The sequence below is a fragment of the Saccopteryx bilineata genome, chromosome 10 (genome assembly GCF_036850765.1).
Source record: "Saccopteryx bilineata isolate mSacBil1 chromosome 10, mSacBil1_pri_phased_curated, whole genome shotgun sequence".
NCBI lineage: Eukaryota > Metazoa > Chordata > Mammalia > Chiroptera > Emballonuridae > Saccopteryx > Saccopteryx bilineata.
In genome coordinates this window covers 9,612,243-9,628,884 of record NC_089499.1, presented here as the reverse complement: position 1 = coordinate 9,628,884, position 16,642 = coordinate 9,612,243, and the positions used below count along the sequence as shown (strand labels likewise).

Below are 16,642 nucleotides of genomic sequence, written 5' to 3'. Positions count from 1 at the left end.
AGCACATCTCTCCCTACCCCCTTCTCCATTGGGCCTTTCGTCCTCGGATGGGTTTCAATATCCTGTGCAGCTGATCTGTGACTCATGTCTCAGCAATATACACACACGTCAGCCTGTATAAACCACCTGCCCTGAGAAGCCCTCCATTACCTTTTGCAGACGGAAGGTACCACCAAAGAGTCCCAGAGTGGGGCAAGCAGAGCCCTGAGAAGCAAGCACCTGCTGGGGTGAATATATGTATAATATATGCATTTGAACAGGTCTTGGTACATATTAGCCGTGGTCACTTATGACTGCTGGGATTGCTACTGATATCAATTCATGAATCTTATGAAGGCTCTGTTTTCATTTTCTATGATGCAGCACTTGTATAATAAAGGCAAGTTTTAAAACCAGTTAAGTATAGCGCAGTTTCATTTTTAGCTATGTCACTAGCACTCAAGCTGTCCCCGGGAGGCTTCAAGAAGGGGCTGGAATCTGGGGACTCTGCTCAGACGTGCACACAGGCTGCCGTGGCGCACTTCTGATTCTGTCAGCGAAGCAGTGGTTGGCCTTCAGTAAAACGCACACTTGGAAGTGTGTGTGCCACAACTGAGACAATGCAAATGAAAGTGACCAGAGGGCACAGATCCCACAGCTGAGCCTGCTGGCACCCGACTTTCTTCGCCTACTGGACGGTCCCAACTTAAAGTGGCCAAAGGGACACAGGCTCCATCTTCACTTTGTAATCTCCTGCTTGGAGCTCTCACTCTCAGAGAACAGTCAGTCAGCCTCAAGGAGAACTACCTAGTCCTAGCCCATCAGATTTATACATATATGTATGAGCACATGCACACACACGCTTCCCCCTCACAGGCTCCCTGGTGATTCTGAAAGTCTTCCTTTAGGAAGGTCTACTGCTGTAGCAATAGATACTGATTAGGGCCCACCCAATGAATGCAGGCATATATAAAGTTATATTAAGTGCCTGAGTGTCCATTTAAAATTAATGCTCTCTCATCCCTTTGGTTTTGTGGCTCATCGAACCTGATAGTGGCATGGGTGGGTCAACAGAGAAGCAGACCTTGAGTGGTTAGCTCCTAATTGTCCTAGAAAAGGAAGTTTCTGGTGATGAAAAAAATGCCAGGTAGGGTGGCAGGAGACCCAGGTTTGGTCTCGACTTTGCCCCCTCATGTAGCTGTGTGATTATAGGCAAAATGCTGAACTTCTCTGAGCCTCAGTTTCTATCTTGGGAAAAAGCAGGGAGAGTGACTGTGTGTGTGTGTGTTAAACCAAGAATGCTTAAAATGTCTTCCAGACTTACAAGGGCTATGATTATATTAAAATTGATCAAGATTAGCAACTATTGATTTTCTCCTGCTAGTTACCATGGGATTGAAGAATAGGGCGGTCGCAACTCACCTTGCTTTGGGGCGTAAGATTTACAGTGCATTGTAAGGTAGGGGATTTGCCTTATACACCTTGCTCACCTGCTCCTCTCTGGGTGGCTGGCCTCAAAGAGCCAGAAGGGCAGCTTCAGCTGCCGGGCAATGACCCAGGCATTCCAGATAAGATATCCATGGAAAAAAAGAAAAGGGTCCTCTTTCTTTGAAATAATAGCGATATCTCAAGATAAAAAGGAGTCTACATATGTTGAAGGTTCTCAGATCTGGAATGTCTCAGAATCCGTTGGTGGGCTTGTTAAAACAGACTGCTGGGCTCCACCCCAGAGTTTCTGCTTCAGCTGGTCCTGGGTGAGGCCCCAGTTCCACATCTGCAGCTAGTTCCCAGATGGTGCCAATGCTGCTGGTCCAGGGACCACGCTTGAACCGCAGCTCTAGAACGATACCAAGCATGCACTCCAAAGAGGGCAGTGGGAGCAAGGGAAAGTAGCTGTTAAAGTGGTTTCTGTATTAGGTCACTTTAAGGACTTCTTATTTACTCTTCTGAATGGCGGGGGTGGTGGTGGGGTGGTGGTGGCCGGAACGACTGCCCACCAGACACTGTAACATGGACACCAGGAACAAGGAAAAGCCTTGTGATCGACACCTATTTAATCCTCAAGAGTTCAGCTTTAAAAAAAAAAAAATCTTCTTAATGCCAAAATAATATCTCAAGTTTTAAGACCAGCTTTTGAAATGTGCTCATGTGCTCAAGTTTACACAAATGAAAAGAAGATCTATACGCTTTTAAAAATGAGTCATTTCCCTGAGATTCTCGGCTCAGAATAGGTATTGATTTTTCCATTTTGCACTTTGCTGGGTGTTTTGTAGAGCTTAGGTTTGTGGTGAAAGAGATAAATCCCATAACACCCTATATGCCACCAGACAAATGTCAGTGAATTGAGGGGGGGGGAGTGCGGTGCCAGTCACCTGGTTCTCGCCTCCTACTTCTCCCAGACAGGTAAGGGACACAGAATTAGCCCTTCTTTAACTTTTTGGAGAGTCCGTCCCTACATGTTTTCAGGGGAACAACTTGTAATTAATGTATTCCTTTTCTTACATCAAATAAAGCAAAGGCTACATACACAAGTCTGGAGGAAAATGTATTAAAAGCCAAAAAAACACAGAAGTACAAGAAACGCCCACCAGGCCACATCACTGGATAGATCAACTTGGAAAAGGTTCATAAAGTTCATTTTCAGCGGTAACAATATATCGGTGTTAATCATTCCCATGCCCCCCCACTTTTAAATAAATTAAAAAAAACAATAAACTTCAAATACTGTGTTCAGATACAAAGAACTTCTCTTACTATAGCAATAGCAATTTGATTTTTTTTTTACTAAAACTTTCATTTAAAACAGTTATTAAATATATAAAACAGATACACAGGATTTGGTCATTTTCTGCCATGAATATAGGGCACGTGGGTGCGGGAGGGGAGGGCAGGGGGATGCAATAGAGGGGAAAGGGCCCCATTTCCCTCCTCTCCGTCTTCCCAGCGGCGGACCCCACCCCTCAGTGAGTGCAAGGGCTGGAGCCTTTTAGAGCCAGAGCCACACAAACCTTGTTTTTCAAATACTCTGGAGCCTGTCTGGCGACCCCCTCCCCGGAGGAACTAACGGTCACTACAGCACGAAGCACACGGGCCGAGTCTGCCGGCGGGAAAGGCCTCCGAGAGCGCGGACACCGGTCGGACGCAGGGAGGAGCGGAGCGGGTCACTTGGTCGCCGCCCCCGAGGTGACGGCCGCGGCGGCGGCGGCGGCGGCGGCAGCAGCGGCGGCGGCAGCGGTGGTCCCCGCGGGCACTGCGGCGGGGGCGGCGGCCGCGGTGGCGCTGGCGGTGGTCCGGCGCTGCTCCATGCCGTTGGGCAGGAACCCGGCGATGATGGGCACCGGCCAGATGAGGGCGGCCACGCTCCACACGACGATGACCAGGGTCATGAAGCAGGCCACCAGCGTGGACTCGATGGGCTTACGGTTTAGCCGCCAGCCCGGCTCGCCCTGCAGCTCCTCCAGGCTGAAGTCCAGGCAGCAGAAATGCAGCGGCTCTCCCTGCAGCCACAGCGGCCCGGGCGGCTCGGCCGCGGGGTAGGCTGGCAGCGCGGTGGGCGCCCCGGCGGTGGCGGCGGGCCGGAGGCGGCCGGGCCGGCGGCCGCGCACCCAGCCGCAGCCCACGCAGAGGCGCAGGTCCTGCTGCGCGCCGCCAGCCGCCAGCCCCAGGTGCTCGATGAGCAGCGGCGGCCCGACGCGGTGGAAGGCGGCGGCGAAAAAGGCGCGGCCGTGCGCGTTGGTGGAGAAGAGCAGCAAGTCGCACTGGAAGCCCCGCGGGCGGCCCCAGCGCACGAGCAGCGAGCTCAGCATCTGCCGCTGCACGCTGATGTTGCACGGCGCCGCCGCCTCCTCTGGGCCCGGCCGCTCGGGGGGGCCGGGAGCCGCCGAGGCCAGCAGCCGCGGGGCGGCGGGCTCTCCCGCGGACGACGCGTTGACGGATGCGTTGCGGGGCGCCCCGAAGAGGCCCGGCGCGTCCGCGGCCCCGCCGCGGACGGGCGGCAGCGGGCAGGCGGCGGCCAGCAGCGCGGCGAGCAGGGGCAGCATGGCCTGCGGCGGGCGCCTACGCGCGCGGTGCCGGCGGCGGCTGCATGGCGCGAGGGAACCGGGCTGGCGAGCTGACGGCGGGTCCGCGGGAGCGGGCGGCCGGGCGGAGAGAGGGTGGCCGGGCACCTGCCAGCCCGCGAGGCGGCGCGAAGGCGGTGGCGGCGGCTAGTTCGGCTCGGGGATTCTTCCCCGCACGGCTGCTCTGGGGTTCCCCGCCGCCCCCGGCGCGGGGGCCCTCGGACGGCACGGCTGCTCTGCGGGACCCAGCGCTCGCCAGGAGCAGGATTCCCCGGCTCGGCTCCGCCTCCCGCGCGCCCCGCCCCGCCCTCCGCCCGCCTGCCTGGAGACTCGGGGGAGGGCGGGGTTCCACGCGAGGGACGCGGGGTTCGGCACAGGGACCGTGAGGCCGGCTCGTGGGCCCGGGGGGAGGAGGGGTGTCGTCGGATGACCCCGTCGGGGTGTTCGTCGGGCCGGGGAAGTCTGCGGGCTGGCGGCCCACAGACCCTGTCCAAGTCCGACACCGAGCAGAGAAGGCGCGCTGGGAGAATCGCGTCCTCGGAGGGAGACAGGAGGGACCGGAGACCATTCCTTTGTCACGCATGGAGGAGCCTGCGACATCTCGCCTGGTGCTCACCTAGACCCCCTTTCATTTTACAGAAGGGGAAACTGAGGCCAAGAGAATGGGAACGACTTCCTCAGGTCACCCCACGAGCCTGAACCGGGCCACTAGCTCTTTCTGCCTTTCTAAGATGTCCCTTAAAACCTCAACTTTGGAGAGTTTGGCTGGTTTTTAATATCTCCAACACAATAGACCCACTTGGTGTTCTCACAGCAACAAGCAGACCCTGAAGAAAATTCCAAGAATTCTCTGGAGTGTGGGGTGGAGAGGGGCTGGTGGGAATGTGCGGCTGGGGTGAGGGTCTAATGGGGAATTTTACTCCCACAAAACCTCTCCTCCTGTGCAGGGTCCTTGCTTGGCAAGTGGAGTGAGCACATGCTTATGAAAGCTTTGTCTGCAGAATCCCTGTCAAGGGACAATTCATCCCGGTTAGCTTAGTAAGTAGGGGGAGTCTTGCCAAGTATAACGTGCCACGATCAGATTTATATATTTATTTTATTTTATTTTTTTAAAGACTTTATTTATTCATTTTAGATAGGGGAGAGAGAGAGAGGAGAGAGAGAGAGAGAGAAGGGAGGAGCAGGAAGCATCAACTCCCATACTCCCATATGTGCCTTGACCAGGCAAGCCCAGGGTTTTGAACCGGCGACCTCAGCATTCCAGGTCGACGCTTTATCCACTGCGCCACCACAGGTCAGGCCAGATTTATATTTTAAAAAGGCTCTCCTGGTAAATTTGACCTCTTACATTTGGAAAAACATTTCCCTGACCCACTCTAAGGGAGACCCTGTGATGTGAAGTCACTGTGCTCTGTGGGCACCAGCTGTTCCTGACTCTGGGGTGAGGAGGGAGGAGAGGCAGGCAGTCAACCAAATGGCCCTCCCTCTAAACCAGCCAGGTTTCCTGAACAGAGCTACATTGCTAGTTGTCCTGGCCCGTGACATTTCTAGAAGCTTTTTTGTCTGTTGTTTCTAACAATGAGTAAAGCCAGGTTGAGAAGGAAGTAGAAACAGCCCCCACTATAGGTCCCAAACCTACCTGGCCTGTTTCCAGGTCGGTAAGTCATTCTACTGACTTGGCCTTTGCTTCCCCTTCTGAGCAGTGGGGTCCGTGGTACTTGCCTGGCAGGACTGCTGTGATAAATGCACTAAGCCCAATGTCTGTCCATTTGTCCACAGAGGTGCCCATGGGGCAGATGCTGTGATATAGTGGGTACCAGTCCATCCCCAGCTGGCTGTCTGGAATGGTTCTTGGTTTCTACAGAAATGGTTAATTTCCCTGAGGGGATAAGACTTTCCTTCTGTTTAAACCTTTATCACTTTTCTGCGGGGAAGTGGTGCTACCAGAGAGGACAATGTGACTTTCTGTGCTTTTATTAAAAATTACATGTCAGGAACAGTACCTGCTGTGCACTGTGTCAGGACTGTTCCGGTCTGAGCCGTGTGGCTGCTGAGTGGCCCAGGAACACGAAGTAATTAATCTCAAGGGCTGAGAGAGGCCCTTGCCTTCCAGGGGTGTGTTTGCAGTCAGGCCTCTGTCTATAACAACGGTGATGGTGACGCTCCTGGGGTTGGGGGGGGGGCTTCCTGGCTTTGTCTGTGCAGCAGGGACGGTCAGTCGCAGCAGAGGGAGAAGACATAAGTCTCAGGGAGCCAAGCAGTTCACAGCAAAGTTGTGCCACAGTAGTCTCGCGTCCTGGGAGCCTGCTTTCTGCCCGGGTGTCCAGCACATGCTGTGGGCTCTGGCCCCTTGCGCTCATGCAGAGGGTAGTGCATAGCTCCTGTGTTTTCTATTGATAGATTGATTGCTCTCCTTTTGGACAGTTGGAATTTGGGAAAAGAAGATAAAAATGAAGCTATTTTCTGCCTTGTTTACTGCTGTGTGACCAGGACAGGGAAAGTGCCTAGCACAGGGCAGAGGCTCAGCATATTGGCTGATAGCTCTGACTAGCCACCATTTGTTCCTTACTTTCTATGTGCCGGGTGTTTTGTACACGTTGTCTCTACTCTTCACAAAGACCTCGTGGACGTAGTACCTACTTTGTGATGGGAAGCTGAGGCTCAGAGAGGGTGGGCTCCCGCAGCAGGGAGTAGCAAAGTCAGAACAGCAGTCCGGTCTACAGGGACTCAGAAGTTGGTGCGTTTTAGAGAGCGAGTGACATCTCACCTCGTGGAGATTGGGTTCCGAAGTCTGTATATCAGTTAAAATGGAGTAATGCTGTTTTATGCTGAGAAAAACTTGGTTGAGTCTATTTAAAGATAATTGTATTCTAAGCATGCTAAAGCAGGGTAATACAAAGGTTGGGAAACTGGAGGGAATGTTGATAATCCCAGCTACCCGATACTTTTACTCTTCTGCGTCTGCATTATAATTCTATTCTGCATTTTTCATGTTCTCTAAATGTGCAGCAATTACATTTGAAAAAAAATATTAAAGTGCCACTGTCTTTTATAGCCATTACTGCTTGGTGTTCTTCCCTTCAGCCAACAGGGAAGTGGAGGGCTGGTCAGGGGCTTGGGGCACTTGATCTGCAATTGCTGACTCACTGAGTTGGCCTGCTGCTTAAGTAGTGGCCAACCTGTTCTTAATGAAGACTCCTGGCATCCTCTCTGATCCGGCTCCTACCACTTTCCCTGCCCTCGCCTGCTCTGTTCCAGGAATACTCTTCCTTGCTGTTCCTGGAACATACCAAGCAAACTCTGAACTCATGGTCTTTGCTCATGGTGTTCCCTCTGCCTAGGACACTGTTCATTCTGATGTCTCTTATGCTCGCTCCCTCAGGCAGATCTCTGCTGAGATGTTAAATGGCTCCTGCCACCCTATTCCCACCACCCATCACTCTCCGTCCTCTTGTGCATTGTTCTGTGTCTTCCTGCTGCTTATTGTCAGCTGACACTGTCTGTTTTTCTTCTTTGTTTAATGTCTCTCCCTTTATTGGAATGTCTGCTTCTCAAAAAGAGGGCTTTATCCGTTTTGTTCAGTAGAACAGTCCATGGCACATAATAGGGCTCAATCAATAGTAGTTGACGAATGAGAGGGTGATTTCGTTGGATGGGGTCTTCCCAGTAGGCAGGATGTGGGCGGCAGTTTAAGGAGTTGAGATGAGGGACCCATACCAGTCCCATAACAACAAGGCTCATGCAACCCCTGCCAGCCTGTGGGCCTGGAGCCTGCTCAGGGCTGGCTGAGGAGCCGGGCCCCGCAGGGGAACTGCCCGGCTGGGCAGAGCTTGGTGTGACAGGCAGCCTCGAGGAGCGTGGGCCCGTGCAGGCCGAGTTACTATAAAGAAGGACCCAGGTGAGCCCACACTTTCCTTGAATCAGATTTAAGGAAGAAAAGCAAATGAAACTCCTTCCATCTCCCCAAATCCTATAATTTTTAGAAAACAAATGGAAGACTTTGATAAATCTCCATTTTGTCCATAAAATATGGTTAGGAAGTCATTGGACATGGCTGTCTTGTTAAAAAACAATCACTGAGGACTTCAAAGAAGGCAATTAGTAATGATGCGCAGTCATTCTCATCATTTCCTATGGCCCTCCCCGGAATTAGCTAATTTTCCCTTACCCTTACGCTGCTTGTTGAAATCCAACTTCACAAACAGATCTCTCTGGGTTATTTTGAATTCCTTTCATCTCCTGACCTCTGAGGTACAGTAATTTGTTAGTCCTCTCATGTGAGTGGAATTAAGATATTATTACCATGTGTAGACTGAGAAATAGGCAAGAACCACAAAAGAATCAAAAACAGCAGAGAAGAGGGGCTTAGAAACCAGCAGTTCAACTCTCTCAGCCCCCGGGGAAGGCTGTGGCATTTGTGTCGGTGTGAGTGTTGGGAGGGGCACACTTGGAAATGGGGGAGGAATGCCTCTCATGCCTGTGTCCTTGGGAAAGCCTGTGTCCTCCGCTTCCAAGCAGGCTGTGACCTCCGGAGTGTCCCAGCCAGACCTCCAGGGTGCAGATGTTACCCATCCTGACCACTGTGGTCAGAAGGGAGATTTGCCACCACACAATCCGCCTGGCAGGACAAGGCTCCAGCCGCCAGTTCAGGCTGTGACTTGGACTTAATTCTGTCTGGGGCACTCCTTGTTTGCTTGCGGCTACCCGGTGTGTGTGGTGGGCATGGCCACCACTGTACTGCTTTTCTATCCAGAGACCCACGAGTCACACGGGGCATCTGGTAAGCCCTCAGCAAAGACTTTGAGGAAATGAGCCTCTGCTCTTATGCAAAGATGGAGAACGGTTAAGAGAGAACTGGGAGGAGGATAATGGTGCCCACGTGGTTCATGTGTGAAAGAATTTGTAGGGAGAGAAATGCCTACCGAGTGAGCACCTCTTCTGGGCGTGGCCTGGCATCGGCCCCCCCCCTAACCAGATGTTATTGTCCCTTAACAGACCTTTGCTGTGCTCCAGGCACTGTGCCAAGCACTTGAAATGCATCCTCACTATAGTCCCCCGAGGAAGAGATTACTGTGGCCATTTTACAGATGAGGTAAACTGAGGCTTGGATTAAGTCACTTGTACAAATTCAGACAGAGGTGGCACCAAGATTCAAGCATTTTCTGAAGAGCTCGTTCTTAATCTCAGCCCTGCTAAATGGCTCTGCTGTCACCAACAACCTTGTGGGTGGAGTTATCATCCTGCTTTGCTGATGAGGAAGCCGGTGCAGCATGGCGGGGCCAGGGCACTGGCGGAATCATCTGTCCCTTCAGCCTTCAAAATACATCTGCCCTGCTTTCAGTCCCAATTCATGAACCGCACTAACACTGAGTTTCTGGAGGACGGTTTCCAGTCCCATGCATCCTTACCGAGGAAGCCCCGGATTGTGGACCCCTGACCATGGTCCTGCCCCCAGGACCATCATGGCGTCTGGTACAGAGTAGGGGCTCAGACAGTGCTGGTCGGGAATCTGGGACTCAGAGGGCACTGCTCAGCTGGGCAGACGTCTGGCCTGGGGTTCTCAGATACTTGGGAGCCTTCAGCTTTGCCATTAATGGATTTTAAAAGAATGTATTTACAAATTACTTGGAGAGGTATTTAAGTCAAAGGGTAAACAAGATCAGGGATACTAAATCTCACTGACCGATCCCTCAGAGTGGTTTCTATGAAACAATGGCCATTGAACACATTTCCAGGGTTACCATCTATCAGATGAACCTAACTGAAACTGTCTTTTACAAACCTTTTTTTTTTTTTGGTAACGTGCATTTCTATAACATTGGTGCTACTTAAAGCAAGTGGTATTTTGTGATTCTTATATCGGTGTTTTAGAAAGATTAAAATGTCACTTAGCATTTGTAATTGTAAATTCTGAGGGTTTCATTACAGCAAACCTGGGAGACAGAGCTGGGTCGTTGGAGCCCAGGTGACTGAATGTGTCCCATCAGCTGCTAACCAGAGTCATGAAAATTCACTTCCTGCTGCTTCTAAACAGCACCACACTCCCTTCAAAGGAAATCGTGGGCACTCCCTTTTCAGAGGAAGGGAGGAGGTGGTGGAGCAAGAGCCCATTCTGAGAGAACCAGGCTCATTGGAACACATTCATCAAAGCCTTTTGTGCCTTCAAACCGAGCCCTTTCCACCACGGGATCTCATCTTCCATTTACCTGGACACACTCAGTCAATGCAGATATCCTGCCTGGCATTCCCTTCATGTTGTGGTGGCCTCTTGGCCTATTCATTCTCTTCCTCTTTTTCTACTCAAGTGCCAAGATTTTGGGATTTGAGAAGTTGTGACTATGAGCGTGCATGGCCTTTGAAGCCAGACAGACCTTGCTTGGATGCATGATTTTACCTTTCTCTGTCTCAGTGTTCTTTTCTGAGAAGTGGGCTGAATCGCTGCTCTATTGTAAGGGTTAGGTGAGATCCCTGTTGTGGGACAATCAGTTCAAGGCCTGCATCGAAAGTCACTAATACCTTTAGTTCCTGAAACACGGACACGTGGCTCCTCCCCTCTCCTTCCAGTGCTACAGATATGGGCATATTTGCACCTTCAGGAACTGGTCATTGTGTGTGAGAAATAGAGAGGGACAGCTCCCAGCTTAGAAGAAGATAAATTCTTGGCTAAATGGAGCCATCCTTAGCAATCAAGCAAACCTGGAATCCAGTGGCCACGGGAATTGGAAGGGATCCCGGAAGCCATCTAGTCCAAATGCTTCATTTTATACGTGGAGAAACTGAGGCCCAGAGAGGGGTGCTGGCCTTGCCGAAGATCGCAATCTGGTTGGCAGCAAAACCAGGGCTGAGAGCCAAGCCCCTTGGCCAACTGGGCGTCAGACACGGCAGCTCTCTAAGTTCAGCCCCCAGCAGTGCTTGTCCAGCTGCACTTTAAAAATGAGGGCTGGTGGCCAAGTGAGAACCAAGAGTCTTTCTAATTTACTTACAGAGGAGGAGGAAATGATGGGCTCTATAATTGCCGGAATCACACTTCTAACCCTGTTTACAGTTAGAAGGATTAACAAGGGTGTTTGCACCCTTGCCAAGCTTCTGTTCTGATGCAATGAAGCCTTGCTCATTTCAGCTCTGCTGAGGATGTGGGTCAGGCCCCACGAGATTGGATGTGGTAAACTGAGGCTGGACCAGCTCTAGCCTCAAGTCCTGACAAAGTCCATGGGAATAGGCAAGAACTTGGAGCCCCCAGTCCAAGAGAGGCCATCGGGATCCTCAGATCATGCTTCCTAGTACCTGGGTTGCCGACCAAACCCCTGTAGTCCTACACGTGGTATCAGAATCCCCGTGTGATGGCATCTTTGAACTTGGATACCAGGGCTTTGCCACCAGGCTGGCCCCATCAATGGCAGTCTCCATCCTGATTGTGCCTGGGTTTGCTCTGTCCTTCGTACTTTGGAGTTGTTCCCAGGAGACCTTCCAGGGAAGAATCCAGTGCTACTCTGGAGCTGGACCTCTGGTCCCAGCCCATTCATCCTAACCTAACATGGCACACCCCTGTGTTGACCAAGTGGTAGAGCACACAGGTTGGAAGGATCAGACTGCTGTAGCCAAATGCTGCGGAAATCTAATGAATGAAGCTCACAGATCTTCTGAGGAGCCTACTTGCAACTCACTTTTGAGTCACAGTAATGGAAAGAAAACACTACTGGCCTCCTGTAGGCAAACAGAGGTCACAATGTCCCATACTTCATCGGAGGCCCTACCACAGAGGTCGGGAAGCTTTCTGCTGAGAGAGCCATGAACGCTACATATTTTTAAATGTAATTCTGTGAGAGCCATACAACGACCCGTGTACCTTACGCAATATCCAATAAAAATTTGGTGTTGTCCCGGAGGACAGCTGTGATTGGCTCCAGCCACCTGCAACCATGAACATGAGAGGTAGGAAATGAATGGATTGTAATACATGAGAATGTTTTATATTTTTAACATTTTTTTATTAAAGATTTGTCTGAGAGCCAGATGCAGCCATCAAAAGAGCCACATCTGGCTCACAAGCCACAGGTTCCCGACCCCTGGTCTACCATCTCACTGTCACAGAGACTGATATCTGCAGTCACTCACAGTCTCATGAGTGGGCACCTCCCAGAGGGGGCCCATGAAGGATCTGAACTGACCCCTGTGGCTTGCACCTTTCTTAAATCTGGTCTACTTTAGTCTCCTGGTTCAGCCACGATCTGGCATCTGGTTTCAAGCTCAAAAACAGTAAGTCACGTTTATCTTGCAGTTTAATTTGGATTGGCAGGAAGTGGTTGCCTGAATGCTGTGTTAAGAAGGATTCTGAGGCCGTATCTGGGTTCAGGGGAAAATAGTGTGATAGTGGCAGCCAGGACACAAAGGAATACAGATAGTGAGTGTCTGTGGTTCTGCCTGCCACTTTCTTCTAGAGAGGGCATTCCCTTCTCTTGGGTATCTGCTGCTCGCTAATTCCATATACAATGTGGCCGTAAAGTCATGGTGCACTTTTGACTGGTCACAGGAAAGCAACAAAAGATGATAGAAATATGAAATCTGCACCAAATAAAAGGAAAACTCTCCCAGTTTCATACCTATTCAGTGCAGTTCGATGTGGGCTCATGCACAGATTTTTTAGGGCTCCTTAGGTAGCTATCCCGTATAGCCTCTACAGACTCGTCACTGACTGATGGCCTACCAGAACGGGGTTTCTCCACCAAACTGTCGGTTTCCTTCAACTGCTTATCCCACCGAGTAATGTTATTCCTATGTGGTGGCGCTTCGTTCTAAACGTGCCAATATTCACATTGCACTTTGGTCACAGATTCGAATTTAGCGAGCCACAGAACACACTGAACTTTCCTCTGTGACGTCCACATCTTGACTGGCATGGCCGTGGGCTGCTCCGCTGTATACACGGTGTTATGTCATCATCTGCGCATGCGCGCATGCTGCCACATCATCCTACAGAAAGTGGGAGGGTTTTCCTTTTATTTGGTGCAGAGAGGGCTCATCTGTCAACAGGAGCTCCTGGTGGCACAGCTCTGGCCAGAGGCTGCTCCTAGGAGTGGGGCAGCCCCAGGCTCACAGGCTTTTTCCCTGTGTCCCTCTTCCCAGTGCCTTGGGAGTCTCTCGGCTGACAGCTAGCTGAGCACTTCACACCTCATTGAAGAGTCACCACAATAATTACCAGGTCACTAACAGGGGATTTTGAAAAGGCACTTCAAAGCATCTGTCCCAGAATTGCTAAGACAGGTGTATCAGTCAATCTGGCCAGAGCGCGCTGCCGGTGCAGAGGGATGCTGGGAACTGGGCTGAGCAGCACCATGGACAGGTAACCTTCACGCTCCGGCGTGGAAACAACCAGGCAATGGGGAGGAGACCTAAGAGTTTAAGACAAAGCACAAAACATACAGACTTTGTTGCTCCTCTTACACTTTAATAATGAACTTGACCTAAATCTTAGGTCTCCCTGGGAAGCTGAGTCCTTTTTGGGGGCAGATGGATATACAATAAACATAACAAACCCTCCTGTACCACGGTCTTCATTATTAATGTTACTAATGAAGGTTAATGAAAATCAGATGCCTAAGTGACTGTCCAGATAGGCAGATAAAATCCACCTATCAAAAATCCTGCAGGAGCCTGACCAGGCGGTGGCGGCGCAGTGGATAGAGCGTCGGACTGGGATGCAGAGGATACGGGTTCAAGACCCCGAGATCACCAGCTTGAGTGAGGGCTCATCTGGTTTGAGGAAAAGCCCACCAGCTTGAACCCAAGGTCACTGGCTCCAGCAAGGGGTTACTCGGTCTGCTGAAAGCCCGTGGTCAAGGCACATATGAGAAAGCAATCAATGAACAACTAAGGTGTTGCAACGCGCAATGAAAACTAATGATTGATGCTTCTCATCTCTCTTCGTTCCTGTCTGTCTGTCCCTGTCTATCCCTCTCTCTGACTCACTCTCTGTCTCTGTAATAAATAAATAAATAGAAATTAAAATTAAAATAAAAAAAAAATCCTGCAGGAAGGGAGACACAAACGGCTATGTCTCACAGGTGGACTGTGCCCATGTCAGCCCCGCACTTGACTGGACCCTTGTTGCATCATGACGACGTGAACATTGTTTGGACAGGTATCCAACCTTTCCCTACCTGGGAACCTTGTTTGCAGGGAACCTTGTTTGCAGGGAACCTTGTTTGCAGAGATCGCTGCTCACTTGCAACTGGTCCTGGTTGTTGGGCAGCGACAGCCTCAAGTTCAGAGCTAAATCTTCCTGCCACCGACTGGGTCACTGGTACGTCCCTGACTGCACATCAGAATTCTAGGGACACAGATCTCAGGATTGCCCCCAGCTGTTTGGAACCACAATCTCTGGGGATGAGGAACTAGCATCCATCTTTTTAAATAGTTGCCCAGATGATTCTTATGTAATTTTTAGAATACTGGTGTTTGAGAACTTTAGGAGCTGAAAATACTTTTTTGTTTTTCTTTTTAATATTCAAAGCTACTTCAGAGTATAACTGCTTTAAAATGTTGCCTTAGGGTCTTCAGCAATGTTCCCTCTAAGAGGGCTGATTTGCAAGATGCGTTTCCTGGATGCCAGACAGAAAATGTAAGCCAAGCCCAGGCGCGCTTGGGCTCGTGATGACCGTCTTTAGCATCATGCCAGCATCTGTCTGGCACCTTGTAGGCTGGCGAAGCCACGTGTGAAGCAGCCAGCAGTCCACGACGTTTCACTTTGAGAGTGTAGCAAACTCTCCCTAGGACATCGTGCTATCCGGCTGTGACTGTGTCCATTTGTGCATGAGGCCAAGTGTGCTGTGTATGTGAGCCTGAATGTGCTGGTCCAGAGCTCCTCGGCCCACACCAGAGTCCCTGCCTCCTTCCCGGCTGTGTGACCTGGGGCTGCATTTCGCTACAGATACAATGAGAAAGGACAACTAGGTGGCCTAGGAGGGGATTGGGTGTTGGGCGATAAGTAGTTCCAAAGGTGACAAGTGTGATAGGAAGGGCAGGGTGGCCCCAGAGGGGATGGGTGGGTGATGGGTAGGAGGCAGTGCTGAGGAGGGAGGTGTCACCAGCTAGAGGGGGACCCACATCTCGGGAGACCCTCTGTAAGTTATAAATCCACCTGCTTCCCTCCTCAAGCCAAGTCCTTCAATGGGCCATCAACTTGATATTTTGGATTGCATTAAAATTCCCTGGAAAACGTGTCCCATTTGTATCGACAACGTAATGACTCTCATATATCCCTAGGCAGTCATGGGGCAAGCCCATCCTCTTGCCTACCGCTGGCCCTATTTCTGCTACTGTTGCATTCAAGTCTTTGTTCTTCTGTTCTGTTGTTCTTCCCATAGTGCGTTACCCACCAGATTCAGCCCTGATCCGATCTTACCCCAAGAGTCCCACCCACTTGAGACTGTGGGTGGGCTGACTCCCAAGGCCAGTTCAGCAGAACCTAGAGAATTCACAAGAACACCTTTGCCCTCAGCCGGTGTAAAGTAGGTGCACCTGCACTTCGCAAATAAGGACACCAAGTTCAGAGAGGTTAAGTAACCTGCCCATGGTCACACAGCTAGAGAGTGATGATGAGCCCTGAAACCCAGGTTTCACACTACGTCATGGATCTCACAGCAGCTAGAGCACCTGCCATTGCCAAGGGCTGACGCCCCACCAGCCACTTCCACCTGACAGTGGCCTGGCTTCCAGCAACCCCAGGCAGGAGTGCTTTTCATTCCCAGTTTGCATGCAGGTGAGGAAACCAAGGTGCATAGCCCCCTGGCCAGGGCCACAGCGCTAATAAGCAAAGCAACTGGGATTCAAACCCAGGTCCATCTAACTCCAAACCCCACTCCAGACCCCATAACCCGTGGCCCCGGGCCTGCCAGGGTGGCACCATTCCAGACAGGGCCCTGAGTGTCTTAGAAAATTTGTGGGACGAGGTCAGGGAGAATACTGTTGGCTAGTTGGGGGTCACTTAATTTCCTTTGGCAAAAAGATGGAGAGGGCAGAGCCTGGATTCTGCGCAGTGCAGACCACCGGGACCCCACGCTGGCCCGGCCACCAGGAGAGAGGGCTGGGCCCTGGCAGTTCCTGAAACAGGTTCCAGGAAGGGTAATTTTGCGAACAATACAGAGAAGTTGATTGTGGCAGTACATCACCATGTTAAAGGGAATTATTTTTATACTTCCTGTGTTCTGGAGTCCTGAAGAATGCTGCAAACAAAGGGAGGTTGAGTAGGATATTGTGTTTGTATGAGCCAAGGGTACAGGCACAGATGGAGTGTGTGTGTGTGTGTGCGCGTGTATGTGTACACATGTGTGTGTTTCCACTCCTGCCTGCTTCTCCGCCTGATGAATGCACTAGGCGGGCGCTGGGCCCTTCCGCCCAGGGCGGTCCACAGCAGTCTGAGATGCTGCACTGTCCCTGGAGGCCTGCCTGCCTGGATGTAGCAGTGGGACTGACCTCAGGGGAACTGTCTGCAGAGCCCGCCTTTGGCTTGGACCTAAGAGCCACGTGACATGGAGTGGGAGGCCTTCTCCAGGTCCCCTCCTATGGAAAAGCTAGCCAGGACGAGCCCTGTTACATGCTGCTGTTTG

The 16,642-nt window shown here is 51.3% G+C and overlaps 1 protein-coding gene across 1 annotated transcript; it reads right to left on the bottom strand.

Moving 5' to 3' along the window:
- Positions 1–2,511: 2,511 nt before the first annotated feature.
- TMEM158 (transmembrane protein 158) lies at positions 2,512–4,326 on the bottom strand. The gene has a single exon (XM_066244742.1). The coding sequence runs from the start codon at positions 4,017–4,019 to the stop codon at positions 3,141–3,143; it is 879 nt and encodes a 292-aa protein (XP_066100839.1). The 5' UTR covers positions 4,020–4,326; the 3' UTR covers positions 2,512–3,140.
- Positions 4,327–16,642: the final 12,316 nt, after the last annotated feature.